General features: G+C 39.1%; 1 protein-coding gene across 6 annotated transcripts in view; it reads right to left on the minus strand.

Annotated features, from left to right (window-relative positions):
* The window catches only part of SNAPC3 (small nuclear RNA activating complex polypeptide 3), a 65,223-nt gene that overhangs the window by 34,020 nt on the left and 5,725 nt on the right, over positions 1-25,478 (minus strand). For all 6 annotated transcript variants that reach the window (XR_008376173.1, XR_008376174.1, XR_008376176.1 and 3 more), the window contains one exon: positions 6,156-6,240. Coding sequence is in view for 1 of the 6 variants with exons in the window: in XM_053572143.1 (XP_053428118.1) it covers positions 6,156-6,240 (85 nt within the window). In the remaining 5 variants the exon portion in view is untranslated. The remainder of the gene's footprint in view (positions 1-6,155; positions 6,241-25,478) is intronic.

Genomic DNA, 25,478 nt, shown 5'->3' on the forward strand with positions numbered 1-25,478 from the left:
CCAGCCCAGCCCCAAATTTTCAAAACCCAAATTATAAAAAGTATCTTTTCTAATCACAAGTGAATGTTATTAGAAATCAATAACAGAGGGTGGCACCTGTGGCTCAAGGAGTAGGGCGCCGGCCCCATATATCAGAGGTGGCGGGTTGAAACCTGGCCCTGGCCAAAAACTGCAAAAAAAAAGAAAAGAAAAAAAGAAATCAATAACAGAAATAAAATTGGAAAATGCACAAATACATAGAAATCAAACACTCTTAACTAAAAGGTCAAAGAGAAAAACCACAAATGAAAATTAGAAAATACTCTGAGATAAACAAAAAGGAAATACACAACACATAAAATTTAGAAGATGCAGCAAAAGCAAAAAGAAGAAGGAAATTTATAGCAATAAATACCTACATTAAAATAAAAGAATAATGGCTCAGCGCCTGTAGCACAGTGGTTATGATGCCAGCCACATACACCAAGGCTGGTGGGTTTGAACCCAGCCCAGGCTGGCTAAACAACAACAAATGCAACAAAAAATGGCCAGGCATTGTAGTGGGCACCTGTAGTCCCAGCTACTTGGGAGACTGAGGCAAGAGAATCACTTAAGCCCAAGACTTTGAGGTCGCTGTGAGCTGTGACGCCACAGCACCCTATCTAGGGCGACATAGTGAGACTCTGTCTCCAAAAAATAAAAAATAAATAAAATAAAATAAGAAGAATAATCTCAATCAATAACAGTGCACAAAAGAAGAATAAATTAAATCTAGAGCTCCAGGAAAAATTGTAATAAAAAGATTAGAGTAGAGATAAATGAAACAGAATAGAAAAATATAAATAAAACAAAAGCCAAAGTTGGTTCTTTGAAAACATCAAATTTGACAAACTTGTTGTATTAAGAAAAAGAAAAAAAGTAGACCCATTACTACTGATTTTACAGAAATAAAAAGGATCATAAGAGAAAATTATGAACTATTATATGCTAACAAATTAGATAACTGAGATTAAAAAGGATAAATTCCTGGAAACATACAAACTATCAAAACTGACCCAAGAAGAAATGGAAAACCCTACTAAATAGACCTGTAACAGGCTGGGCACTGTGGCCTGTGCCTGTAATCCTAGTACTCTGGGAGGCCAAGGTGGGCAAATTGTTTGAGCTCAGGAGTTAGAGACCAGCCTGAGCAATAGTGAGACCCCAGCTCCAAAATAGCCAGGTACTGTGGCGGGCGCCTATAGTCCCAGCTATTTGGGAGGCTGAGACAAGAGAATGGCTTGAGCCAAAGAGTTTGAGGTTGCTATGAGCGGTAAGGTCACGGCACTCAATCCCAGGGTGACTAAGTGAGACTCAAAAATAAATTGGACATATCACAAGTAAGGAGATTGAAGCAGTAATAAAAAAATTCCCAACAAAGAAAAGCCCAGCACTATATAACTTCGCTGGTGAATTCTACCAATTAAGAAGAATTAATACCAGTGTTTTTCAAACTCTCCCCAAAAATCTGAAAAGGAGTGAACACTTCTTAACTCATTCTATGAGGCCAGCACTATCCCAATAATACAGTCAAATACACCATAAGAAAACCACAGGCCAGTACATGTATCCCTTATAAATTAGAATGCAATAATACTCAACAAAATGTTAATACTAATAAACCGAATTCAACACCATATTAAAAGGATTATATACAACATCCAGGTGGATTTATCCTTAGAAATACAACAGCAATTTAACAGCAGCAAATTAGGCTGGGCCTACTGGCTTGGGTCTGTAATTCCAACACTCTGGAAGGCCAAAGCAGGAGGATCATTTGAGGCCAGGAGTCTGAGACCAGCCTGCACAACATAGCAAGACCCTGTCTCTAAAGACAAACAATAAAACAAAATTAGCCATACATGATGGCATGCTCCTGTGGTCCCAGTGACTCAGGCACTCAGGAGGTAGAGGCAAGAGGATCACTTGAGCCCAAAAATTCAAGGTCGCAATGAACTATGATCATGCCACTGTACTCTAGCCTGGACAACAGAACAAGATTCTCTTTCTCTCTCTCTCTTTTTTTTTTTTTTTTGTCCAGACAGAGTCTCACTTTGTCGCCCTCGGTAGAGTGTCATGGCATCACAGCTCACAACAACCTCCAGCTCTTGGATTTAGGCAATTCTCTTGCCTCAGCCTCCCGAGTAGCTGAAACCACAGATGCCCACCACAACGCCCAGCTATTTTTTTGTTGCAGTTTGGCCAGACCCGGTTTGAACCTGCCACCTTCAGTATATGGGGCCGGTGCCCTACTCACTGAGCCACAGGCGCCGCCCAAGATACTCTCTCTTAAAACAACAACAACAAAAAAAAAAAAACAGCAAATCAATCAATGCATGCAATACACTACACTAATAGAATGATGGTAAAAAAAGATCACATCTCGATGCGGAAAAGCTTCTGACAAAATCTAACACCATTTTGTGATAAAAATACTAAATAAACTAGGAACAGAAGGGAAATTCCTCAAGATGATAAAGGCCACATATGAAAAACCCACAGCTGAGATCATTCTCAATGAGGAAAGACTGAAAACTTTTCCACTAATATCAGCAACGAGATAAGGATGTATACTTTTGCCACTATTATACAACATAGTACTGGAAGTTCTAGACAGAGAGGAAAGGAAGGATGGAACAGGAAAGAGGGAAGGAGGGAAGAAGGAAGAAAGGAAAAAAAGGGAAAGAGGAAAAGAAGGAAGGGCAACCCAAAGGGAAAGAAAGAAATTAAGCTACCTTTGATGACATGTTCTTATATGTACAAAATCCTCAAGGATCTAAACCCACACACACAAGCCAGAACTAATAAACAAATCGAGCAAAGGTGCAAATACAAAACAAACACACAAAAATCGATTGTATTTCTATACACTAGCAACGAACATTCTGAAAAATTAAGAAAACAATTCCATTTACAATAGCAACAAAAACAATAAAATACTTAGAGAGAAACTTAACCAACGTGGTAAACGGCTGTACACTTAAAAACTACAAAACAAGCCAAGCACAGTGGTAAATGCCTCTGGTTGCAGCTACTGAGGAGGCTAAGAAAGGAGTATTACTTGAGCTCAAGAGTCCAAGACCTGGGTGGCGCCCAGAACTCAGTGGGTACGGCCACATACACCCAGGCTGCTGGGTTTGAACTGGGCCCAGACCAGCTAAACAATGACAACTGCAACAAAAAACTAGCCAGGCATTGTGCCGAGTGCCTATAGTCCCAGCTACTTGGGAGGCTAAGGCAAGAGAATTGCTTAAGTCCAGGAATTTGAGGTTGCTTTGAGCTGTGACTATATGGCACTCTACTGAGGGCGACATAATGATACTGTCTCAAACAAAACAAAACAAAAAAAGGGTTCAAGACCAGCCAAGGCAACATAGCAAGACCTTGTCTCTAAAATTAAAAAAAAAAATAAAACATCATCAGGCACAATGGCTCACACTTGTAATCCTAGCACTGTAGGAGGCCAAGGACAGGGGAATCACCTGAGCTCAGAAGTTCAAGACCAGCCTACAGAAAGCAAGACTCCATCTCTACTAAAAATAGAAAAACTAACCAAGATTTGTGGCTGCAGCTTGTAGTTCCAGCTACTCGGGAGGCTGAGGGTAGAGGATCGTTTAAGCCCAGAAGTTTGAGGTTACTGTGAGCTATGATGATGATGCTAGGGCACTCTACCCAGGGCAACTGAGTAAGGCTCTTGTTCCCCCCACAAAAATGAATAAATATTTAAAGAAATAAAAACATAACAACTGCCCTGGAGGGAGGGAGGGAGAAATTACTGCTGAAAAAAATTAAAGACCTAAATAAATGGGAAGACATCTTTTGTTCATGAATTAGAAGACTTAATATTGTTAAGATCTGTCAATACTCCCCAAAGTAATCTACAGATTCAGTGTAATTTCTATCAAAATACCAATGCCATTTTTTTCCAGAAATAGAAAAACCTACCCTAAAATGTATTCATATGGAAGTTTGACAGCCCAAATAATCTTGAAAAAGAAGAAAAAAGTTGGAAGACTCACATTTCCTAATTTTATTAAAAGTAACTACGAAGCCATAGTAATCAAAACAGTGGCGTTCTAAGATAATACTGATAGTGATACATCAGTAGTATAGACCAGTGAAACATAAATGGTTAATGACTTTGGATGAAAATGCTAACACTATTCAATAGGAAAAGATCATCTGCAAAAAATGGGTATCTATATGCAAAAGACTTAAGTCAAACCATTACCTCATATATAAAAATTAACTCACAATGTGTCAAAGACCTAAACTTACAAGCTATAAAACTCTTAGAAGAAAGCATAGGGGAAAATAGTCAATATATTTTGCATTTTCTTAAGTATGACACCAAAACACAAATGGCAAAAGAATAAACAGATAAACTGAATTTCATTAAATTTTAAAACTTTTGTACACAAAAGACATTATCAATGAAATCAAAAGACAATCCATTAGAAAGGGAGAAAATCTTTTCAAACTATACATATGGTAAGGGTCCAGTATCCAGAATATACAAAGAACTCTTACAATGAGACAAACAACCCAATTTAAAAATGGGCAAAAAACTTAAGCACACCTTTTTCAAAGAAAATATACAAATGATCAAAAATCAAATGAAAAGATGTTCACATGATCAGTTATTAGGGAAATTCAAATCAAAGCTGCAATGAGATACCACTCCACACCCACTAGGATGGCCAAAAATAAATAAATAAAACAAAGTAAGTGTTGACAGGGATATGCAGAAATTAGAACTGCACGCCTTGCTGAGTGGAATGGAAAATGGTATAGCTGCTAAAGGAACACAGTCTGGAGGTCTTCAAAATTTTAAACATGGAATTAACCATATGACCCAGCCGTTCCACTCCTAGATTTATACCAAAAATAACTGAAAACAAAGATTCAAACAGATACTTGCACACCAATTTTAATAGCAATACTATTCACAATAGCTGAAAGGTGGGAATTACCCAAATGTCCATCAACAGGTGAATGGATAAACAAAATGTGGTATATCCATTCAACAGACTACTCTTGAGCCACAAAAAAGGAATGAAGTTCTAATGCTATAACATGGATGAACTTTTAAAACATTATGCTAAGTAAAATAAGCCATACACAAAAGGCCAAAACTATATGATTCCACTTACATAAGGTATCTAGAATGGGTAAATTCAGAGACAAAAAGTAGAATAGGGGTTACCAGAGACTGCAGGAGGACATACTGGTGAATTACTGCTTAATGGGTAGAGTATCTGTTTGGGAAGATTAAAAAGTTCTGGAATAGTGGTGATAATTACGTATCATTGTGACTATACTTAGTGCTGCTTAATTAAACACTTAAAAATAGTTAAAATGGGCTCAGTGCCTGTAGCTCAACCAGGGTTTGTAGGTTCGAACCCAGTCCGGGCCTGCCAAACAACAATCACAACTACAACAAAAAAATAGCCAGGCACTGTGGCGGGCGCCCGTAGTCCCCCAGCTACTTGGGAGGCTGAGGCATGAGAATCGCTTAAGCTCAAGAGTTTGAGGTTGTTGTGAGCTGTGATACCATAGCACTCTCCGGAGAGCAACATAGGGAGACTGTCTCAAAAAAAAAGTTACAATGTATTTTCTGTTATGTAAATTTTACCACAATAAAAATAAAATCAGTTGAGAGAGATGATAGATATTATGTACCATTATGCATTATTAAGTGTCCAGTACAGTAACTGGCACATAGTAGTCTCTGAACCTGTGTCTACTAGCTTGTAATTCCTCAATATCCATCATCTTAAATTTTTCTTTGGGTTTTACACAAGAGATAAAGGATTAGGATTAAGCATGTGGGTAAACCAAAATCAGGAGAACAGACCAGTAACAGGGTAATGATAAGCTATAAATTTAGCCTCGTACTGAGAGCAGGACCAAACAAAGAGCAAAAATAAAGGCAGAGATCTGAAAGAGTTAAATATGCAGTCACTTGAGTTCTGTGAGTCCTTTTTCTCTCACTAGTTCCCAGTCCCAGCGGAGTTTCTCTCGTTTCCAAGTAAGCATATCCAATATAAAACTACCATACAGTTTGTTAGCCAAATACTCAGCCAGTGACAGTTTACTATTTCATGAGAAAATGGTGAAAAAGATGAGAATCTCACCATCTCATAAGCAAATGTTTCTTGTCTGCAGACACGATCAATTGTAATGGTTTCTTCCCGGTGTTCTAAGAATTTCTTTCTAACCCTGTTATAAATATAACAAAAATCAAAGTTCAACATTCTTTACTGCAGCTTCAAAAATATTTTTTCTTTTGATCTCATTTTTATTTTTTATTAAATCATAAACACATAGATCATGTATACATTAATGCATTTATGGGGTACAATGTGCTGATTTCATACAGAATTAGGAACACTTACATCACTCTGGTTAATATATGCTTCATCTCATAATTATTGTGTTAAGACATTTATACTCTATACTTAATAGATTCGACATGTACCCTTGCAATATGCACCATGGGTGTGATCCCACCATTCACCCTCCCTTGATCTGATCTCCCCCCTCTCTTCCTATCCCCCCTCCTCCCTCCTTCATCTTGGGCCATGGTTGTGATCTATTCTTCATGTGAAAGTGTGAGTGATTGTAAATTGGTTTCATAATAGTACCGAGTACACTGGATATTATTTCTTCCATTCTTGAGATACTTTACTAAGTAGGATATGTTCCAGCTCCATCCATGTAAACATAAAAGAGGTAAAGTCTCCATCTTTTTTAAGGCTGCATAATATAGCATGGTATACATATACCACAATTTATTAATCCATTCATGGGTTGATGGGCACTGACCCACAACTTGGCTATTATGAACTGAGCTGCAGTGAACAATCTAGTGCAAATATCTTTGTTATAAAGTGATTTTTTGGTCTTTTGGATATACACCTAGTAGAGGAATTGCAGGATCAAACGGCAGGTCTACTTTTAGATTCCTGAATATTCTCCATACTTCTTTCCAAAAGGGACGTATTAGCTTGCACTCCCACCAGCAATGCAGAATTGTTCCCTTTTCTCCACATCCACGCCAACATCTGTAGTTTTGGGATTTTGTTAGGTGAGCCACTCTTACTGAAGTTAGACATCTCAAAGTGGGTTTTTTTGAGACAGAGCCTCAAACTGTTGCCCTGAGTAGAGTGCCGTGGCATCACAGCTCACAGAAACCTCCAACTCTTGGGCTCAAGCGATTCTCCTGCCTCCACCTCCCAAGTAGCTGGGACTACAGGCACCCGCCACAACGCCCGGCTATTTTTTGGTTGTAGCCATCATTGTTGTTTGGTGGGCCCGGGCTGGATTTGAACCCACTAGCTCAGGTGTATGTGGCTGGCGCCTTAACCACTTGAGCCACAGACACCAAGCCTCAAAGTGTTTTTGATTTGCATCAAAAACATTTCATTTTGAACTAATTTTAGACTTAAAATAGCAAAAATAGTACAAAGACTTCCCTCATATCTCTTATTCACCTTCTCCTAAATGCCTCATGTGATCATAGAAAAATTATCAAGGACAGGAAATTAAGCAAATAGACAAACTTCAGAAAAGGAAAAGATATTTGCATGTTATAAATCTGATAAAGGGTTGATAACTAGAATCCACAGAGAACTCAAATTAATCAACAAAAAAAAGAGCAAACACGACCAGGTATAGTGACTCAAGACTATAATTCTAGCACACTGGAAAGCTGAGGGAGGTGGATTGCCTGAGCTTAGGAGTTAAAAGACCAGCTTGACCAAAGGCAAGAGCAAGACTCTGTCTCTAAAAATAGCCAGGTGTTATGCGAGTGCCTATAGTCCCAGCTACTTGGGAAGCTTAGGCAAGAGGATTTATCGAGCCCAAGAGTTTGAGGCTGGCCTCGTCTCTGAGCTGTGATGCCATGGCACTCTACCAAGGGTGACAAAATGAGACTCTGTCTCATAAAAAAAAAAAAAAAGAGCAAAGAATCCCATCTATCACTAGGCAAGAGACATAAACAGAACATTCCCCGAGGAAGACAGATGAATGGCTAACAAACATGAAAAAATGCTCATCATCCCTGATAATCAAAGAAATGCAACTCAAAACCACCCTGAGATATCACCTAACCCCAGGAAGAACAGCCCACATCACAAAGTCCCAAAGTTGCAGATACTAGCACAGACGTAGAGAGAGGTGAACACTTTTACACTGTTGGTGGGACTGTGAACTAATACAGCCTCTTTGGAAAAAAGTATGGAGACTCCTCAAAGAAATCAAATTAGACCTCCCATTTGATCCCACAATCCCAATACTAGGCATTTACCAAGAAGAAAAATCATTTTATCGTAAGGACATTTGCACTAGATTGTTTACCGCAGATCAATTTACAATTGCCAAGATGTGGAAACAATCCAAATGCCCATCAAACCAGGAATGGATTAACAAACTGTGGTATATGTATACCACGGAATACTATGCAGCCATAAAAAATTTAGACTTTACATCTTTTGTATTAGGTTAGATGAAGGTGAAACACATTCTTCTTAGTAAAGTATCACAAGAATGGAAAAGCAAGTATCCAAGTACTCAATATTAACATGAAGCCAGTAGATGATCTAATACATGCCCATATAGCAGAACAATTCAATTCAATTCAAGTTGGGGAGATGAGAGAAGAGGGGATTGGTGTGCTCCCACTTAATGGACACAATGTAACGGTATTGGCACACCTTTTAGGTGCAGGACACAACTACAAGAGGGACTCTACCTAACAGACGCAAATATTGTAAACCCTCACATTAACTGAAATTACAAAAAAAAAACCCAGTAAATTACCACTTACACAGTATTATTAGCTAAAGACCCTTTTCAAATTTCACACAATTTTTAATTTAATGCCTTTTTTCTGTTCCAGAGTCCTACTCAGGATTCCACATGACATCAGTTGTATTTCCTCTGTCCCCTCAAGTCTTTTATGGTCCCTCATTTTCTCCTTGTTTTTCATGATCTTGACATGTTCAAAGATCACTAATCAATTTACAGAATGTCCTTTAATTTGGGTTTGGTTGCTATTTCCTAATGATTGGAATAAACTTAGCATTTTTTGGCAAGAATACCATAAGCCTGATGTCCTTCTGAGTATATCAAACCAAAAAAGTCATGATGTTAATGTGTCATATTACTGGTCATGTTTACCTTGGTTAAGTTCCTGTCTGTCAGATCCCACCATTAGAAAGATACTTTCTTTACTATGAACTCGATTATTTTAGGGGGTGGTATTTTGAGACTATGCAAATCTTGTTTCTCCTCAAACTTCACCCAGGAATTTTAGCATTCATCAGCACATTCTATCTATAACATTTATTACTATGGTAAACATGGTTTATGGCTAATGGTGATTCCTTTCCCTTCTATATTTGTTCACTGGAATTCTATAATAAGGAAGACCTGTCTCTTTCTTCTCATTTGTTTATTTATTTGATCATTTTTTTACTCAAATTGTTCTAGCTTTCGTCATTAGGAATTCCTTCAGGTTGGTTCCCATTCTTTCAACAAGCCCTTTATTATTATTATTTTAACATGTCCTTACTTTCTGATACTACAAGATGCTCAAGGCTCATCCATATTTTTCTTGTCCCCATCCTGGGATCAGCTACTTGTAGGAGCACTAGATCCTTCACTGGAGAGAGGTGTTTAGAAACTGTATATGAGGGCGGTGCCTGTGGCTCAAAGGGGTAGAGCACCGGTCCCATATGCCGAAGGTGGCGGGTTCAAACCTAGCCCCGGCCAAAAAAAAAAAGAAACTGTATATGAGTACCAGGTGTTCTCATTGTCATTGTCACTGCTTCTAGGTCTCTTAGCCGAATTAGGCAGGAAACACATTTATACCAACCTGTCCATAGCTGTACTTCTGCATTTTTCTGTTACATGTTTAAAATCATGTGTTCATACTGATACTTCTGATTCACTTTAGCCTTTCACCTTTCCTCGTTTACAACTTCCTTCTCCAAAGTGAGAAACCCAGGTGTCACTAGCGGCAAGCTATTAACTTGGACGTTCCATTCTAGTAAATATAGAAATGAGTTAAAGAATTACTAAACTATACCCCCATGAGAAACACTGACTTAGAAACAGTTATTTTTGTCTTCAGCCTTACATATTACATCAAGATATGCCATTAATGCTCACTCTGACAACACATATACTTAAAAAAATAAAAAGGAACAATATAGGGAAGAGAGGGCATACTCTCTGAGCAAGGATGACAAATTCATAAACCATTCTATAAAAATAAAAAAAAAATGCTTTTATACAGGCATAGTTAGCTCTTTCTTCCCCACCCTCTTCAGTGTTATTGTATCATTCATTTGTAATACAATTAGGATCACTGGTTAGTTTCTGTATGCTATTTCAGATTCCTCCCACCTGCACCCTGGATGGTTTTAATTGACTACCTTGGGGGATGTGAATATGTGAAACATCACTATGGTGCTAAGAGTCAGTCAGAAGTCACTCTCTCTCTTGTCTCTACTAGCCTGTTCCTGTTCCCTCCCTTCTTCTCATCCCTTTATCACCAACCCCTGCAGGCAACCAGTATCTATAGTTCAATTAGGAGGAAAAAACCCAAACAGCAAATTAAACAAAGAAGCTTAAAGACTTATTCAAGATTGGAGTAACAAGAGGTAAAGGAAACTCTAAAGTTTGTAGGAATAGTAGATTTAAGGATAACCCTACCTCTTGGGGTAAGAAAGGGTGCCCAAAGGAATCATTTTCTCCTCCCTAGATGGAAATCCCAAGACTTGTTGGAGAGGGCATAGCTAAGACTCACTGAATAGCAGAGAAGTTGTTGCTATGGTGCTGCCATCAGTGGAACTTGGTAGAAATCCACCCTCAAGGATGAGGACTGAAGGGAAATAGGGTGGTGCCAGGGAAGGCTGCTGGGTACTTTGGACAGAGTACACTGCAGGAGCAGGATGCTAGGGAAGCCTGCGTACACCACAGGCTCCCACTGAGACTGCACTTCAATTCAGGAGGGCAAAATACTTTCCTCCTTTTCCTGAAAGGCTTCTCCATGGCCCTTTTCTGACAAATTTTAACAGTATGCCATTTGGCAAAGGAAAAATATTTAAACGGTCATATTCATTTTTAAAGAGCAGGCAAAAAAGGTAACTTTGCAGGTAACAAACAATAAATTACACCTGGCACAGCTTTTCTCACATAAAGGGTAGCAAATGCTTTGGGACTTCGCTTTCTTCATGTAGCAATATGCACCAGACATCATTCTGCATTCATTCATTCTTATCCTTTACTACAGCTGCAAAATGCTCCACTATGTGTATCCATTACTCATAGCATACCTTCCTACGTATACATATTTAAGCTACTTCAATACTTTACAATTACAAACAATGCTACGATGCATAACTATGCACTGAGGTGTTCTCAGATTGTTGAAGGTACATCTAGGGTATAGATTACTAGGAGTTGAATTGCTGGCTCAAAAAAACAAGTGCATATACAAAGGGTGCCAAAACAATGTATATATATTTTAAGAAAGGAAAAAACTATTAAGATTGTAATACTCTCCAGGTGCAGAGGCTCACGCCTGGAATCCCAAAACTCTGGGAAGCCAAGGTGGGTGTGACTTGAACTCAGGAGTTATAGACCAGCCTGAGCAAGAGCAAGACCCCCATCTCCAAAAAAATTGCCAGGCATTGTGGTGGGCACCTGTAGTCCCAAATTTTAGGGAGGCTGAGGCAAAAGGATCACTTGAGCCCAAGAGTTTGAGGTTGCTGTGAGCTATGACACCACAGTACTCTACTGAGGGCAACAAAGTGAGACTCTGTCTCAAAAAAAAAAAAATTGTAATACTTCAGTCACATGCGACTGAAGAGGTGCTCAAACATGACTTGTATCCATCTTTTGCTATTGTTATATATCGAGTATTACAATTTATTTATTTATTTTTTGGACAGTCTATGTCACTCTCTGTAGAGTGCTATAGCATCACAGCTCACAGCAACCTCAAACTCTTGGGCTTAAGCAATTCTCTTGCTTCAGGCTCCCAAGTAGCTTGGACTACAGGTGCCCGCCACGATAACGGGCTATTTTTTGGTTGTAGTTATTGTTGTCTGGCAGGCCCAGGCTGGTTCAAACCTGCCAGCTCCAGTGTATGTGGCTGGTGCCCTAGCTGCTGAGCTATAGGCACCGAGCCTACTCATTCATCTATTTATTTTTATTTTCATTTTTTTTTTTTTTTTTTTGTAGAGACAGAGTCTCACTTTACCGCCCTCGGTAGAGTGCCATGATGTCACAGGACTCACAGCAACCTCCAGCTCTTGGGCTTCCGCAATTCTCTTGCCTCAGCCTCCAGAGCAGCTGGGACTACAGGCGCCTACCACAACACCCAGCTATTTTTTAGTTGCAGTTCAGTCGGGGCTGGGCTTGAACCCGCCACCCTCGGTATATGGGGCCAGCGCCCTACTCACTGAGCTACAGGCACCACCCTCATTTTTTTTTTTGAGACAAGAGTCTCACTTTGTCGCCCTCAGTAGAGTGCCATACCATCACAGCTCACAGCAACCTCAAACTTGGGCTTAGCTATTCTCTTCCCTCAGCCTCCCAAGTAGCTGGGACTACAGGCACCTGCCACAATGCCTGGCCATTTTTCTGTTGCAGTTGTCCTTGTTTAGCTGGCCCAGGCCAGGTTCGAACCCGCCAGCCTGGGTGTACATGGCTGGCACCATAACCACTCTGTTACAAGCACTGAGACGAGTATTACAATTTAAATACAGTTTTTTCCTTACTTAAAACATGTATACTTTTTTTGGCATCCTCTGTATATGTAATTGTGTTAGGTACTACCTAACTTGCCCCAGAGAAAAGCTATACCAATTTGCATCCCCATCAGGAATGAGGAAAAAGGCCTGTTTCCCACAGCTTTATTTTATTTTATTTTATTTTTTGAGACAAGAGTCTCAAGCTGTCACCCTAGGTAGAGTGCCATGGCCTCACAGCAACCTCAAACTCTTGGGCTTAAGCAATTCTCTTGCCTCAGCCTCTGAAGTAGCTGGGACTACAGGTGCCCACCACAATGCCCATTATATTTTTGGTTGTAGTTGTCATTGTTGTTTGGCGGGCCCAGGCTGGATTCGAACCCACCAGCTCTGGTGTACGTAGCTGGCACCCTAGCCACTGAGCTACAGGCGCAGAGCCCACAGCTTCATTTATTTATTTATTATTGTTCAGGATTCATTGAGGGTACAAAGAACTAGGTTACACTGATTGCACTTGTTAGGTAAAGTCCCTCATATAATTATGTCCCGCCTCTAAGAGGTATGACCCTCCCCTCCTCCTCCTCCTCCCTCCTTCCTTCTCCTGGCTTCATCATTCCCCTGCACCCCACCTTGAATTGATTTGAGTTTTTCTCTTATGAGGGTATGTATTAGATTATTTACTGGCTTCATATTAGAATTGAGTACACTGGATTCTTGCTTCTCCATTCTTGTGATACTTTCCCAAGAAAGTAAAAAGTAAAAAGCTGTAAAAACTTTACACCTTTTTAAAAAGTTTTTTAAATCTGTCCCAGTCTGAGATGCAAGAAAACATACTTCAGTGTAGGTTTAACTTCTCTAATTATAAGCATGCTTGAGCATTTTTTCATGTTTGTAAGTCATTTTCATTTTTTGTGTGTGAATTGCATCTTTTTCCCATTGGGTTTTTGATCATTGTTACTCAACTTATATGGGGTGGCTATAAAGTTCATGTGCTTCTAAATTAAACACAAACTTTACGGCCACTTGTCTATTTTAAATTGTACACGAACTTTATGGCCACCCTGTATATTAGGGGCATTGGCCCTCTGTGGTATATATATTAATACATTAAATGATGTGTGAGTTGTGCTTATTAACTCATGCTACTTTGAACCTGGGACCTTGTGAAACATGTAACTCACACGTTTCTTGACCTTGGGAGCAGCATGGTGCACAGGAAACCCACACTGCCATGCTGTAGCATATGTGTTCTATGACAGGTGGTCCTCCTGGGCACAATCCTGGAGTTGATTCATGAAAATTTACTTGTTAATGTTCTTATAACTATAATTGACAATTTAATCCTAAAAACATGGATTAAATGAATAGAAGTCAATAGATTTTGTTTTTCTACTTATGTTTACCTTTAAATTACACTTAAGCCTGGCAAGAAAAACACTTTACCCTTATGAACTATCTTTCAACTTTTCACATTTTTTTACATTACTAATTTTCAAGTTTGTATAGTTTTTTTTTTTTTTTTGCAGTTTTTGGCTGGGGCTGGGTTTGAACCCACCACCTCCGGCACATGGGGCCGGCACCCCACTCCTGCGAGCCACAGGTGCCGCACAGTTTGTATAGTTTTTTACTAATTTATGTTTTAGGACTGGTTTTATTCTACATATTTTTGTCCCAAAGAGGAAAAAATGGTTTTTCTAGTATAGCAGTAGGTGTGACAAACATTTTCTCCAAGGTTGGCAGCTGTCTTTTGACTTTGTTTATGATAGTTTTTGTTATGTAAACATTTTCATGTTTATGTAGGCAATTTTATCAATCTTTTTATTTCCTCTAGATTTACACAACACCACAGTTTATGTTTTTTTTTGGTCTGTATTCTGATCCTTAATCTATTAGGAGTTTATTTTTGTGCATAGTGTCATACTACATTTCCATATTTCTCTGACTCTGGACTTTCTAGTCTACTCCACTAGTTTATTTATTCATGAGCCAGTACAAAAAGACTTTGTAGAATATTTTAGTATCTGATAAAATTACTACTCGCCTCACAATTTTCTCCCCCCTGGGTTTTCCAAGCTATTCTTGCGTGCGTTTTTTATACAAATGCTCCTATCAACTTATCTAACTCTACAAAATAACATGACTTTTGGTATTTTTATTGGGATTACACTGAATTTATAAATTAATTTTGGAAGAACTGACATCATTATAACGTTTAGTCTTTCTATCCAAGAACAGAGTATTTTTTAATTTGTTCAAGTTTTCTTCTAAGTCTTTCAGGAGCGTTTTCTTTGGCCGGGGTCGAGTTTGAACCCGCCATTTCCAGCATATGGGGCTGGCGCCCTACAGGTGCCACCCTCAGGAATGTTTTAAAATCGTCTTCATGGAAGTTTTACACATTTGTTAAATTGATTTCTAAGGATTTAATCTTCTTTTTGGCTATTAAAAATAGAATTTTCTCCTACCATTATGTTCTCTGTTAACTGTATATACAAACGTGATTGATTTCTTTCCCTTTTTTTTTTTGCAGTTTCTGGCCTGGGCTGGGTTTTAACCTGCCACCTCTGGCATATGCGGCTGGCGTCTTACTCCTTTGAGCCACAGGCACCACCCATGCTATTGATTTCTAAATATCAATTTTGTACACCGCTATTTCAAGAAATTCTTTTTTTGTTTGAGTCAGTTTTAGCATTGATTTCTGTGGGATTTTCCATGGATACTATTGTATCACTTGAAAATAAAGGAAATTTTTGTTCTTTACTTACTCTTACACCTGCAATTAATATCTCTTGTCAAACTGCACAGCCTGCAATTAATATCTCTTGTCAAACTGCACAGCTAATACCTCTGCAGCTAGTGCTGCAAAGCAGTGGAGAAAATGGACATGCTTGCCTTGTTCCAGGTCTCAGCAGAAAATGCCTGTACTGCTTCTCTATTAAATAAGATACTAATCTTCCAACTAGGCTACATGTATTTTATCATGTTGGAATAATATCCCTCCAATTCCTATTTCCTCAGTGTATTTCATCATGAATAGGTGTTTAAGACTTTCTCAGCATCTCTGAAAATAATCAAATAAGCTATGTCTTAGATTTATCAATATGGTATATGATATTAACAGATGTCTTCATATTGAACCAACCTTCCATTCCTGGAACAAATTCCAATTTATAACGATATAATATCTTCTTAATATGTGGATTTTTTGCTAATATTTTGATTAATACCAGTATCAAGTTTTCTTTCTTTGTATTGTCATCATCTACATTAAACAGCAATGTCACATTTGTTTTGTAAAAATACTTGAGAAGTTTTTCTTCTTTCAAGGCTTTGGAGCACTGGACTATCTAGTCTTTCAACGTTAAGTAGAATTCTTCTATTTAACGAAACCATCTGGACTTGGAGCTTTATTCGGATAGTTTCTTAAATAATTTTCTGTTTTTCATCAGAAACTGTTTTAAGTTATTTAACTCTATTATGCTTAATTTCAGTAATCTCTTTTTCCCTAGGACATTTTCCATTTCAATTAGGTTTTCAAATTTGTGTAAAGAAATCACTCAACTCTATCCAATATTTTCCAATTACACATAATTTGTGTAGAACAGACATTAGCAAGCTTTTCTTTAAAGGGCCAGATAGTAAATATTTTAGGTTATAGGCCAGATGACCTGTCTTACAACTACTCAACCTTCCATTAGAGTACTAAAGTGGCCACAAACAATATCTCAATAAATGGGCATGGTTGTATAACTTTGCATACTAAAACAACCAGCAAGCCTGTGGGCTAGTTTGGTAACCCTTGAAAAAAGTGCTACAAAGTACTCTTACAATTTTTAAATTTCGTTGTAAGGGTGATTCCTCCCTCATTTTGTAGGTTATGCTGTTTCTCTTTTTTTTTTTTTTTGAGACAGAGTCTCACTTTCTCACCCTTGGAAGAGTGCTGTGTTGTCATAGCTCACAGCAACCTCAAACTCTGGGGCTCAAGTGATTCTCTTGACTCAGCCTCCCAAGTAGCTGGGACTATAGGCACCCGCCTATTTTTAGAGATGAGATCTTGCTCTGGCTCAGGCTGGTCTCTAACCTGTGAGCTCAGGCAACCCACCTGTGTGACCTCCCAAAGTGCTAGGATTACAGGCGTGAGCCACTGAGCCCCGCTCTCTTATCTTCTTAACGAAGTTAGTTAATGGTTTGTTATTTCAAAAAGCAATTATTTTATTAATCACAAGTATTGTTTTCCTATTCTTTTCTTCATTAATTTCTGTTTTTATTTCCTTCCTAATATTTTTATCTTACTTTCTAATTTTCTTTTTTTTTATTGTTACTTTCTAATTCTTTTGGTTTACTTTGTTGCTTGTTTTCTGAAATGGAAATCTAATCCACTTATCTTTACTCTCACTTTTATTGATAGATGTTTCTTGCACTGGTTTCTTCTAGTAACTCCTCCAAATACATCTGTTCTAAGGGAAGTGCCGGGGGAAAGGAAGAGGACGCATGGCAGAAGGAGGAAGGGCATGAGGTGGGATCTCATCTAATGTGCACATTGTGAGGGTGCATAACACACCCCTTGGGTGAGGGGCTCTTCTACAAATGGACCTTTACCCTGGTAGTGAGAACAATGTAACCTAAGTATTGTAACCTCATATTAATTTGAATAAAGTTTTTAAAAATTAGAAAACAAATACACGTATTCTGCTATGTGGTATTTTTCAATAGCATTTCTTAAAAATTCTGTAATTTCAGCATGCATTTCACCTTTCACCCAGAAATTATTCTTTAAAAAGAAGCTTTAAAATTTCCAGGTGGGCGACGGTCCCATATGCTGGAGGTGGCAGGTTCAAACCTAGCCCCGGCCAAAAACCACAAAAAAAAAAAAAAATTTCCGGGTGAAGGATCTTTCTGATTTCTATTTGTGTTAGTAAATCCTAGGTTTATTACCTTGTAACTACAGTGTTACTTGTACTATTTCTATTTTATGAATGTTAATGTTTTACAAATATGTAATTTATAAATATTTACAAATTTTTGTAAATATGCCAAATAGTCTCCATTATACAACATTACCTTTTTTTCATTATTAAGATGTACTTTTTTTTTTTTAGACGATCTCACTCTGTTACCCAGGGTTGAGTGCTGTAGTGTCATCATAGCTCACAGCAACCTCAAATTCTTGGGCTCAAGTGATCCTCTTGCCTTAGTTTCCCAAGTAGCTGGGGCTACAGGTACCTGCCACAATGCCCAGCTAATTTTTCTGTCTTTAGTAGAGATGGACTCTTGCTTTTGCTCAGGCTGGTCTCAAACTCCTGAGCTCAAGCAATCCACCTAACTCGGCCTCCCAGAGTGCTATGATTACAGGCCTAAGCGACGGTGCCCAGCCATTTATGTTTTAGCAATTGGGGAGTAAGGATGGTGTTTCTATTTTTGTTCTGATTACCTTTGCACTTAGATTTTTAAAATACCCTCGGTTACTCATTTTCTTATTTCATTTTTTGCTTCTGGTTTGTTAGGTTCTTTCCTCCTTGGGTGTTTTGTTTTGTTTTTCTTTTTGTAGAGACAGTCTCACTTTATTGCCCTTCGTAGAGTACTGTACCATCACAGCTCACAGCAACCTCCAGCTCCTGGGCTTAGGCGATTCTCTTGCCTCAGCCTCCCCTAGTAGCCAAGACCAGAGGCGCCCGCCACAACGCCCGGCTATTTTTTGTTGCAGTTTGGCCGGGGCTGGGTTTGAACCCACCACCTTCGGTATATGGGGTCGGCGCCCTACTCACTGAGCCACAGGTGCCTCGGTATTCTTTTTAAGTGCCCACTTGCCCATACATTATCCTCTTTTCTCCTGCCATCTTTTAGTTGCAATATTGTACTTTGTTACAATATGTAATAATTAGACATTAGTCTTCCACCCTGATTCTCTCATTTTATTAAACCTTTGGGTGAAAATTTCATAGTCATCGACTGGTTGCATGAAGCTCAACCTCTAGTATATTCCTCAAAAGTGGCTGCTGGATACAGAAATTATCCAAGTTCTTACATGTTGGAAACGTTTTCTATAGCCTAACTATGTAAAGGATATCTCAGTTGGATATAAAATCCATAGTTCACATTGCCTTTAGTTTTAAAAAAGATGCCACTTCATTATTGCCTTGCTTTGTCAGTTTTGCAATAGCTGATGCTTTTTTTTTTGCAGGGGCTGGGCTTGAACTCGCCACTCCCGGTATATGGGGCTGGCACCCTACTCCTTGAGCCACAGGTGTTGCCCAACTTCTGATGCTTTTTGTTAAGTGTGCCTTTGCTTCTGTAAGTTATGGGTTCTTTTCGCCTGGAAGAATTGATGATTTTCTCTCTTAAATCTAATAGTTTTACTAAGATCGCAGAGTTGATAATTATGGTCAATTTTTACAGGTTGCCTGTAAGACTTTTCAGTTTGTCAATTTTGGTTTTATTCCATTTCTGAAGATTTTTCTTATGTTTTTAAATATCACTTCTGTTCCATGCTTTGTTTTTCTTCTTCAGAAACACCGATAATTTAAATACTATGTCTTCTCTGCCTGTTTTACTTTCCTAATACATTCTGTGACCCATTTTACTTTTTTCTTAATTTCAATAATCTTGGTTGTTTCCATAACTTTCTTCATTGCACCTTATTAAATTTTTATTTGAGTCTATTTTCCTTTGGGTATCTCATAATTTATTTGCTTATGAGATAACTTTTTCTTCCATTAATTGCCTGCACTTCATTCTTTATTCATTTCTCCCTTTTTCTTCATTTTCATTCTTAGTTTTAAACTTTCTAATCCAGAGGGTCTCAAATGCTTGAGTATATTCAATTCTGTTTGCAATGCAGACTTACAGATTTCCTTCTAATTCTTGGTTGCTTGTGGGGGGGGTGATTTGCATAAACAGTTGTTCGGTGATTTTCTGCAGTATGTTTTCTTTGGATTTTATTTCCTCATTTGTTTTTATACTTAGAAGGACAAGGTTGGTAGTTTAAAGATTCCCCAGTTTAAAGTCATTCTAGCAAAGCCCACACATATTACAATTGTTTGCATTTTCTTAAATTGTTTGTGGCTGTTTTAGAATGGTGAGTCCTCCAATTTTGTAGTCATCTTTTACTTGCAGTAATCTTAAGCTTCCCCTTTTCATCCTAAGTACTGGACCAGTGAACATTGCTTTCTTTTTTGTTTTTTTTTTTTTTGCACTTTTTGGCCGGGGCTGGGTTTGAACCCGCCACCTCCGGCATATGGGGCTGGCGCCCTATTCCTTTGAGCCACAGGCGCTGCCTTAAACATTGTTTTCTTGAACACAAAAGTGAGGAGGATAGGCAGAATAATCTAACAGAGATTACTATTACATTCAAAGTAATGATGATGAAGATTTGGAGATGACATGTCCAAGTACCCATGCAATAAAAATTCTCTCTCGGGCAGTGCCTGTGGCTCAAGGAGTAGGGCACCGGTCCCATATGCTGGAGGTGGCAGGTTCAAACCCAGCCCCGGCCAAAAACCAAAAAAAAAAAAAAAAAAAAAAATTCTCTCTCCTACTTCTAGGAATTAAAATCAAAATTTCAAAAGTACTAAAGGCAAGTTATTTAGCTTACTATAGACTAGTAGCATGTATCAAAGAAAATCAATCTCTATCAATTACCTTTTTTTCTCTTATATGCATAAATTGAGTTAAGGAGTTCCTTCATTAGACAGGGGAAAGAAATAGTGCTAGAAATTTATTTATTTTATGCCATAATAAAGGGATCGTGTGCTCAGGTTTTGTTTTTATTTTTATGTTAAGAAAGAAAAAAGGAACTTTCTTTATTTTTATTTTTTTTGGAAGACAGTCTTATTTTGTCACCTGCGGTAGAGTGCTGTGCCATCACGGCTCATGGCAACCTCCAGCTCTTGGGCTTAGGCAATTCTCTTGCTCAGCCTCCCAAGTAGCTGGGACTACAGAACCCGCCACAATGCCTGGCTTTTTTTTGTTGCAGTTTGGCCAGGGGCCACGTTCGAACCTGCCACCCTTGGTATATGGCGCCAGCGCCCTATTCCCTGAGCTACAGGCGCTGCCTCAGAAAAAAGCAACTTGAAGTTGGGCTAGGAGGTGGAGCAAGATGGCAGCCAGGTAACAGCTTGCCTGCAACTGGGCACGGTGAGTCTGGGAAATAAGACTCCAGGCATCTCTGGATGGTGGGATCTGCCTACAATCATCGCTTTGAGATACAGGGAGCCAGCAAGGGACCTCTGGACCCCAAGAGGAGGACGAAAACAGTGGAAAATTGGCAAGTGACTGCTTGTGTTCGATCGACCTAATCCCGCTGGCAGCCGTAGTATAAGCAGCAGTGAGACTGCAAACCAGAAAGGTCTTACCTGTGAACTGTTTTGGTGTTTTTGGACTTGGCACTCAGTTGAACTGCCTTGGGGAGAGCTTGAGCAGGACTACAGAGAACTTTGGGCATTGTCTAGGGCCCCAGACTGAGCCGGACGGAGCTAATAGTGTTCAGCTGTGGACCGCAGGGAGCCATATGAGAAAACTGCCCTGGCAAGGTCCGCCCTCAGGGTCGCAGAGCAAGGACAGGGCAGGAGCTAGTAACCTAGTGACTGAGCAGCCTAAAGGCAGGGACTGAGCTGCCTTACAGCCTTAAACCACAGGGGCAGAGTGAGACTAGTTTTGGCACACTGGGGCCTCGGGCTGTTGCCCTGGGTAGAGTGCCGTGGCGTCACAGCTCATAGCAACCTCAAACTCCTGGGCTTGGCGCTGCCAGAACCTCCATAAGAGCTGTGCCGAGATCCCCAACCCGCGACTGGCACCCACCCACCATGCCCGGAACTGCGGGAGAAGCGCAACCCTGCATCCTCTGTCCTGTACCCTCCCTGCCTCCACACTGGCCCACTCGTCCGGCCAGGGACTCTGGTAGCCACGTGGCCTCCAGAGCCCTCCCTGCCTCTGGGCAGTGCCCTTTTCCTGGCCAGAGACTGCTGGAGCCTTGGGCTCTCTGGGCCAAAGTCACTGGGCGCCAGGCACTCCCAGGACCATGTGCACAACCTCCCGCCGTGTTGCTGGATCCAGGTATGTCACACTCTGGAGCTGATTCCGCAACCAGAACTCCCTGGCTGGGGTAGCCCCAGAGGAACTACACAGGGTCACTCCCTACAAAGATCCAGCAATAATAGAGTGATCCCACTGGGGTCTAATCTTGGAGAGACACCTCCCCAACTCTGAGGACGGCCAGAGGCAATGGTGAAAAACAATCATGAGGCGAAATCAACAGAAAAACTCCGGGAATTTGAATAATCAGAGTAGATCAACTCCCCCAAGTATCAATGGGGTAGACACAGCACAAGATCCCATGCACAAACAAATAGCTGAGATGTCAGAAATCGAATTCAGAATCTGGATAGCAAATAAGCTCAAATTAGAATTCCAAGCAGTAACCCAAAAGATACGTCAAGAATTCAACGAATTCAAAGACCAAATGACCAAAGATTTTGACACATTGAGACAAGAAGTTACAGCACTCAAAGATCTGAAAAACACAGTAAAATCCCTCAGTAACAGAATGGGGCAAGCAGAAGAAATACTTTCTGACACTGAAGACAAACCTTTCGAACACTCCCTAACTCACAAAAAGGAAGAGAAATGGAGGGCAAAAACAGATCGGTCTCTCAGCCAGCTCTGGGATAATTCAAAGAAAATCAATATTCGTCTTATAAGGATCCCTAAAAGCAACAAAGTGGCTTCACAAGGCACAGAGTCTCCTCTCCATGAGATTATGAAGAACTTTCCAGACATGCCAAGAGATTCCGAAAATCAGATACCAGACAGTTTCAGAACTCCAGCACAACTCAACCAGAATAAGACATCCCCCAGACACATCATAATCAACTTCACTAAAGTTAATATGAAGGAGAAAATTCTAAAAGCAGCCAGACAAAAGAAAACCATCACGTACAAGGGCAAGAATATTAGAATAACTGCAGATCTCTCTGCTGAAACCTTTCAAGCTAGAAGAGGATGGTCATCGACTTTTAATCTCCTAAAACAAAATAACTTTCAACCCAGGATCCTGTACCCAGCTAAACTGAGTTTCATTTATGATGGAGAAATTAAATACTTCAATGACATTCACATGTTGAAGAAATTTGCCATAACCAAACCAGCTCTCCAGGATATTCTCAGACCTATCCTCCATAAAGACCAGCGTAATCCTCCACCACAAAAGTAAACCCATCCAGAAAATTTTGATCAAATTCCAACTTCCACAGTCGCAAAAGGATTAAAAATGTCCACTGGACTCTCAAAAGGCTTATCTATATTCTCAATTAATGTGAATGGTTTAAATTGCCCAGGTTAAATCCAGGTTGGTTGGATTGTTTGGAATACAAAAACTCAACCCAGATATCTGCTGCATACAAGAATCACATCGTACATTAAAAGATAAATATAGACTCAAGTTGAAGGGATGGTAATCTATACTCCAGGTAAATGTAAAGCAGAAAAAACCAGGCGTTGCAATCGTATTCGCAGAAGCAATAGGCTTTAAACGAACCAAAATAAGGAAGGAAAAGGATGAACACTTCATATTTGTTAAAGGTAATACTCAATATGATGAGATCTCAATTATTAATATTTATGCACCCAACCAGAACACACCTCAGTTTATAAGAGAAACTCTAACAGACATGAGCAACTTGATTTCCTCCAGTTCCATAGTAGTTAGAGATTTTTAACACCCCTTTAGCAGTGCTGGATATATTCTCCAAAAAGAAGCTAAGCAAAGAAATTTTAGATTTAAACTTAACCATTCAACATCTGAACGTAACAGACATCTACAGAACATTTCATCCCAACAAAACCGAATACACATTCTTCTCATCACCCCACAGAACATACTCCAAAATCGACCACATCCTGGGCCACAACTCTAACCTCAGCAAATTAAAAAAAATACAGAAATTATTCCTTGCATCTTCTCAGACCATCATGGAATAAAAGTTGAATTCAGTAACAACAGGAACCTGCATACCCATACAAAAACATGGAAGCTAAACAACCTTATGCTGAAGGACAGATGGGTTACAAATGAGATTAAGAAGGAAATCACCAAATTTTTGGAACAAAACAACAAGGAAGACACAAATTATCAGAACCTCTGGGATACTGCAAAGGCAGTCCTAAGAGGGAAATTTAAGCACTGCAAGCCTTCCTCAAGAAAACGGAAAGAGAGGAAATTAATAACTTAATGGGACATCTCAAGCAACTGGAAACGGAAGAACATTCCAACCCCAAACCCAGCAGAAGAAAAGAAATAACCCAAATTAGAGCAGAATTAAATGAAATTGAAAACAAAAGAATTATACACCAGATCAATAAATCCAAAAGTTGGTTTTTTGAAAAGATCAATAAAATAGATAAACCTTTGGCCAACCTAACCAGGAAAAAAAGAGTAAAATCTCTAATTTCATCAATCAGAAATGGTAATGATGAAATAACAACAGACGCCTGAGAAATTCAAAAAATCCTTAACGAATACTACAAAAACTTTATTCTCAGAAATATGAAAATCTGAAAGAAATCGACCAATACCTGGAAGTATACCACCTACCAAGACTTAGCCAGAATGAAGTGGAAATGTTGAACAGGCCTATATCAAGTTCTGAAATAGCATCAACTATACAAAATCTCTCTAAAATGAAAAGCCCAGGACCAGATGGCTTTACGTCAGAATTCTACCAAACCTTTAAAGAAGAACTAGTACCTATATTACTAAACCTCTTCCAAAATATAGAAAAGGAAGGAATATTACCCAACACATTCTATGAAGCAAACATCACCTTGATCCCCAAACCAGGGAAAGACCCAACAAGAAAAAAAAAATTATAGACCAATATCACTAATAAATATTGATGCTAAAATACTCAATAAGATCCTAACAAACAGAATCCAAAATCAAAAAAATTATACACCACAACCAAGTGGGATTTATCTCAGAGTTTCAAGGCTGGTTCAATATACGTAAATCTGTAAATGTAATTCAGCACATAAACAAACTAAAAAATAAGGACCATATGATTCTTTCAATTGATGCAGGAAAAGTTTTGATAATATCCAGCATCCCTTCATGATCAGAACACTTAAGGGATATTTCTTAAACTAATAAGAGGCCATCTACAGCAAACCCACAGCCAATATCTTATTCAATGGAGTTAAATTGAAATCATTTCCACTTAGATCAGAAACCAGGCAAGGTTGCCCATTGTCTCCATTGCTCTTTAACATGGTAATGGAAGTTTCAGCCATTGCAATTAGGGAAGAAAAGGCGATCAAGGGTATCATAGGGTCAGAAGAGATCAAACTTTCACTCTTCACAGACGATATGATCGTATATCTGGAAAACACTAGGGATTCTACTACAAAACTTTTAGAAGTGACCAAGGAGTACAGCAATGTCTCAGGCTACAAAATCAACACCCATAAATCTGTAGCCTTTATGTATACCAACAATAACCAAGCCAAAAAAACAGTCAAGGACTCTATTCCTTTCACAGTAGTGCCAAATAAGAAATATTTGGGAGTATACCTAACAAAGGACGTGAAAGATCTCTACAAAGAGAACTATGAAACTTTAAGAAAAGAAATAGCTGAAGATGTTAACAAATGGAAAAACATACCATGCTCATGGCTGGGAAGAATCAACATTGTTAAAATGTCTATACT

The sequence above is a fragment of the Nycticebus coucang genome, chromosome 2 (genome assembly GCF_027406575.1).
Source record: "Nycticebus coucang isolate mNycCou1 chromosome 2, mNycCou1.pri, whole genome shotgun sequence".
Classification (NCBI taxonomy): Eukaryota; Metazoa; Chordata; class Mammalia; order Primates; family Lorisidae; genus Nycticebus; species Nycticebus coucang.